The following is a 5,509-nucleotide window of genomic DNA, read 5'->3' as shown; positions in this document are numbered from 1 at the left end:
CGCACTGACTGGAAACGACCATGGTCGGGATACCTCGCGCTGTGAGGTGGGGGTTGATTCTAGAAGCGGTACATGATTTGTCGTTTTAGCATAGCGAATTGACTGCATTCATTCTTCATCGGCGTTACCTTTCTTCTTCGTTCCTTCGCGTTCCTCCGCCACCCCGGCCTTTCTTAACTTGTCATCTCCTCCCACGTCACGATTGCTGCTTCGCCATCACTCGTCTCAACTCGCCCAGCTCCCCACATGAGGCCATTCATTGCACATGTCACACATGTACTGGTCATGAACCGCTCGATTGAACGACGGCAGACGGACTGGGGGGGGTATCATCGCAGCCGTCGGCCATCTAATTTCTAATAATTATGTACGAGATGGGGGAGAGAGTGGGCAGGGTGTTACGGGGTGCTGTGGTAAACAACATGAACACACAACGCGCGCGCGCAGCCGCACGTACACAAGTCCGTCCTCAGAGGCGGGGACTACTACTACGCTGCCCGCCCCCGTTCGCTGCCGTCAACATAAGAAAAAAAGTTACTTTCTTCTTTCAATCCTTGCTTCTGTACGCCTCAGCGATCAGTTGCGCTTCATGAATCGCATTCGTTGCGCCGCGGGCACCAAGATGGGCGTGGGCGTGGGCTCGGCGGCCGTTGTCGTCGCAGGCTCGTCGCGGGGCGGTGTCTCGGGCTCCGCGGGCTTTTCCGTCTCGACTGGTTTCTCAGGCTCTGCAGGCTTCTCAGGCTCAGCTGGCTTCTCAGGCTCCGTGGGCTTTGTGGGTTCCGCCGGCTTCTCGGGCTCCGCAGGCATGGGGTGCGCGGGGGGAGCGGCGGGCTGCTCGGGCATGGGGTGCGCAGGAGGAGCGGCAGGTTGCTCGGGTGTGGGGTGCATCGGAACAGGAGTCGGTGCCGCGGTCGGTTTGGGGTGCATAGGCAGGGGAGCCGGGTGCGCATGGTGGCATCGGGTGCGCAGGGGGCCGGGCGGGGTGCGCCGCGGGTGGCGGTTGCAACCGGTGCCGGCGGCCCCCGGAGGGCACGCAGAAACAGTGTGAGGCGGAAGAGTGACAGTATGCGGCGGCGCAGTGACGTGGACTGTCTGCGGTGGTGCTGTAACATGGACCGTTTGAGGCGGCGCGGTAACGTGAACTGTTTGCGTGACATGCACTGGGACTTCGACTGGCTGGGTGTGGATTTGAGTGACAACGTGGGTGACGGGAACCTGGACGGGCACTTCCACGGGTTGCGTCTGGATCACCGTGACCGGCACAGACTCGACCTTGGTCTGAACATGCGTCTGTACCTGTGTGACGGGTCGGTCTTGCGTGGTTGTGACCACATGAGTTAGGGGCGGCAGCGTTTGGGTGTGGACGAGGGTCTGGACGTGCGTCTGGACTACCGTGACTGGCACGCTCTCCACCTTGGTCTGGACCACAGTGACGGGTACACTCTGGACGTGAGTTTGAACGACCGTGACAGGCACGCTCTGAACATGAGTCTGGACAACCGTGACGGGTACGCTCTTGACTTCGGTCTGCGTGTGGACGACGGTGACCGGAACGCTCTGGACTTGGGTGTGGACGACTGTCACCGGCACGCTGTGAATCGCTGTTTCGGTGTGAACCACCGTGACAGGAACACTTTGCACCTGTGTCTGGACGACCTGCTCGGTCTGTGTCACATGCACCGTCTCCTTGATCGTTGTCGGCACCGGGACGGTAACGTGTACCGGCACGCTAACATGTACCGTCTCAGTGACATGAACTGTCTCTGCCTTGCCGGGAACCGTGACGTGAACAGTCTCGGCGGCACCAGGCACGGTGACGTGTACTGTCTCTTTGATTGTTGTTGGAACGGGAACGTGTACTGTATGGACGAGCGTCTCGGTGACGGGTGCAGGGCACTGCTCGACGGGTGCCGGATGAGCGGGAGGGGCGGGAGCTGCTGCAGGCGGGTTGGCCTCGGCCAGGGAGGCCAGGGCCAGCCAGATGGCCGTCGTAGGCCGGGAGAACAGCATGTCGTACTAACAAATAGGGTAAGATGAGTGAAAAATAGGCTTGTCGTTATAGGCGTCGTAGTAGTTGCGATCTATGTAGCTTTTGCTGTAGAGCGGCGTCGATGTCGGCAAGTGAAGACAATAGAAATAAAGAGTGTACTGAGGCTTGCTCAAAGAAACTCGAGATACCAGTCTCTACTAAACGATTAGAAATGAAGAGCAAGCAGACGAAGAGAAAGAAGCCGCAAACGGATGAGCGGACAAGTCGTGGAAGAGAATAGTCAAGGAGTGAGGAGGAGCCTGCTGATCATGGCACCCTGGAGGAGGCAGCATGGCCGTTATATTCGGGGAGGGGGGAGGGCCATGAGCAACGTCTTGGCCCTCGCAGTGCCATGGTTCTGATCGTCCCCTGCCGGACGGGCTGGAACACGGAACCAGCCAGCGGCGTGGATCCTCGGATCACTGCGTGAGACGGTGGGTAGCGACTCGATCAAGGCTGGACGACAACTCGGGCCAGGGGTCTGTTGCTGGCGAGGCTTCGTTCTGTTGTCGGTGTGGGGATACTAGGTGCAACTCAGCATAACAGGCCTTCACAGGACAGACGCGCAGTCCTGTTCAGGCGCAGTGTCAGCCTTGGGGATCATCCGAAATCCGTCCTGTGCCATCACGATGCAGCGATGTGTGCGATGGGGGCCAGGTTTTCGTCTATGCGCAGCGCTCGTCGTCTGCTAGACAAGGGGCAGTCTGTTTTGGCTTTGCGGCTCTCCAGCAGGGCAGGCTCCAGATTGGGCGCCAGGTGCAGGCTCATCGACCGAGAAGAGGGTCGAGGGCAGGGATGACAGCGGCCCCTGGGTCGCAGATGCACGGGGGCATCTCGAGGAGAACCATGTCGGGGGGGGGGGGCACGGAGGGAACGTGAGCCGTTGGGACGGACCCTGGAATCGCTGGCTCAGCCTGCCGAGGTGAAACCACGAAGGCCTTGGGCTAGTTGGTGATGCAATGATGAATGAGGGATGGGATTGCGTGTGGTCGGTGCATCGACTTCAGTTCGGATCTGGGACGAAAGCTCAAACATGGGGCGGCAACCGGGGTGTGCACCATCTGTCGTGCGATAAAGTTAGGCTCCGGCAATCCGATGCTGCTGGCTCGTTCGCTCGTTCGCCAGCTTGTGATTGAGGAGTTGGCAGCGATGTCGAGCAAGCTGATTGATCTATGTTCGTATATACCAATCGTAATTTTCAGCAACATCACCTCGCATTGTCGTCATGCGCGGGCGAGACCTCAGCGAAACCCGATTTCGAACAAGAACCAGAGTCGAAATGCAGACGCAGACTGGACGCCCTGACCTGACAGCCCAAGTTCTGTAACAGCTGCCCCTGCGCTGCCAAGCCATCTGTACCAGGGAGTGTCGTCCCAAGACGCACCAATTATGACCGTGCGCCGAGGCATTCCAAGATGGCAGCCAACAGCCAGGGAAACCAGCGGACCTGGCGAGGAAAGTGTCGCGAAACAAAAATGAGTCGATGCCTGGGAATATGGTCCTCGAAACAACAAAAGCAATCTCATCGCCGCGGAAGAGAGCTACCCAGAAGAAGAGCCCCAGTCGGTGATCGTGGCAGGGCGGTGGAGGAATGGGTTGCCTCGACCGGCTTGGCAAAGCTGACGTAAAGTGACTGACTTGTTGGCAGTTCGGGATCAGCCGAACTCGGTCTTTGAACGATAACAGACAGACCCCAAACGAAGAGACGATCATGAGACGCAGCATGGGCCCTCGACAGCTCTAGCTCGAGAGCGTTACGGCGAGGGTGGCAGAAGAAAGACCAGGTAGTATGAGGATGACCTGAAGATGGCGCGGAGAAGAAGCGGCACCTGATTCTGTATTGGCAGCAGCAACACCCGCCTGCACCTGCCTGCCTCCCTCAATGGTCTTGCCTTGTCTTAGTCATTAACATCCTTCCATTGACTTGGCTTCAGAGTACTCCAGGACCCCCTGCGCGCTCTCTCTCGGGTGACCAAGACCTGGTCTGCAGAGGATCAGTGTGCAGAGGATCAACCGGTCTGTGGCTGTCCTGATACACCACCACCACCAGATCGACATCGTGAGACTCAATCTCCCGACCCTCCACAATGCCTTGAGCAGTCGCCATGACGGGCGTCATTTCCTTCTATAAATGCCGTGACACGTCGCGCTCGAGTCAGGTATCAGGCCATGCTGAAATAGCGCCCCCTCTGCACATCAGTTCGTGTATTCTCAACCTGCCTTCCAACGTTCTCTATCATTGTGTGCACATCTTTTGTCACCACGTCACAGTTAGTGCTGTGGCATTCGCGTGCTTCTTGAATGTACCGGCCAAATGACGGACCACTGGCCCAACTGGGGCTTCTTACGGATCATCCACGGCCACGTGCAAAGGCCAAACAGAGATGCAGAGCCTCGGTCACATTTTGACTACCCGTGGACTGATCTTGCGTGTCTTCGCCACACGATGTCTCGTCCGGTCTACAAGTCAGTGTTAGAAGGGTTGCAGCTGCTAGACAGGTGTCTCACTGTTCTTCCGGCACGAGGATGATGTTGGCCAGGGGAAGTCCAGATCAAACAGCAACCGGCAGACCCTGCTTTGTGCGTTTATAGTCCTAAACGCGTTTTCCATTTGAAAGAAACAAGCATTGGAGAGTTGTATTGAAGGGCCAGGCAAACGAACAAGATAACAGGCGCAAAAGGAGAATATTTCGCCATGGTTGAGGGCAGTTGGGATGCATCACAGACTTGACAGAACTCATCTGTATATTTTGAACAGATTTGGACTTGCCCAGCAGGGCTTCAAAATCATACCATGAAGCTTCTAGTAAATGCCATCAATATAGCGAGGCCCCGACATCTTTGGGTCTCCAGTCCTAATTACGAGGACGATCGGCAAAGCTGAAAACCCGGCCAGAGCTCTATACGGAGACTTCACTCTGCATCATATGAATATCTGTCTTCTCGTACGCCGAGTCTAGTTCGTTCATGACTGCTCTATAGGCTTACTACCTTTGAAAAGCCTAAAAGAAATTCGCAAATAGAGAAATGACCCCGTTGTCGAGAGCATGGATCTAACAATTATAAACTGTATGACGATTGGAAGACCGATACCTCATATTGCGTCTAAATACTGCGTGCTCTGGGTTGACCATCGTTCGGAAGTCTTCTAAAAGAACGCATGGTCTCGAGGTTGGATTTAAAAGTACCTTAAGCATGCTTGTCGATCAAACAGATCACCAACCCAGTCTACCACGAGCTTCAATCGGCAAGTCGGCATATATTTGGCAGAGGACTAAATCACCAGCACAAAGGTTAAACAGACGTATGCGGTGAATTGCTCCATATCGTGTTCGAAAGTATCCCTCTTCAGAAATGCAGCACGGCACTTCGTTGTCAACGATCGAAGTGCTGTGCGCAACCGCCGACGATCACGACCCGAGCTTTCAATGCAGCAGGAGAATAAAAATCTTGGCAGCCCGAGAGACTCGTGTTGAAAAT

The 5,509-nt window shown here is 56.1% G+C and overlaps 1 protein-coding gene across 1 annotated transcript; it reads right to left on the bottom strand.

Annotated features, from left to right (window-relative positions):
• Positions 1-576: 576 nt before the first annotated feature.
• Positions 577-2,260, bottom strand: VDBG_06323 (hypothetical protein; the record flags this gene model as incomplete). Its single annotated transcript, XM_003003834.1, has 1 exon — positions 577-2,260. The coding sequence occupies one exon, from the start codon at positions 2,008-2,010 to the stop codon at positions 577-579; it is 1,434 nt and encodes a 477-aa protein (XP_003003880.1).
• Positions 2,261-5,509: the final 3,249 nt, after the last annotated feature.

Source organism: Verticillium alfalfae, genomic scaffold (genome assembly GCF_000150825.1).
Source record: "Verticillium alfalfae VaMs.102 supercont1.7 genomic scaffold, whole genome shotgun sequence".
Taxonomy (NCBI): domain Eukaryota; kingdom Fungi; phylum Ascomycota; class Sordariomycetes; order Glomerellales; family Plectosphaerellaceae; genus Verticillium; species Verticillium alfalfae.
The sequence above is the reverse complement of the archived record's forward strand: the minus strand, read 5'-3'. Positions and strand labels throughout refer to the sequence as shown.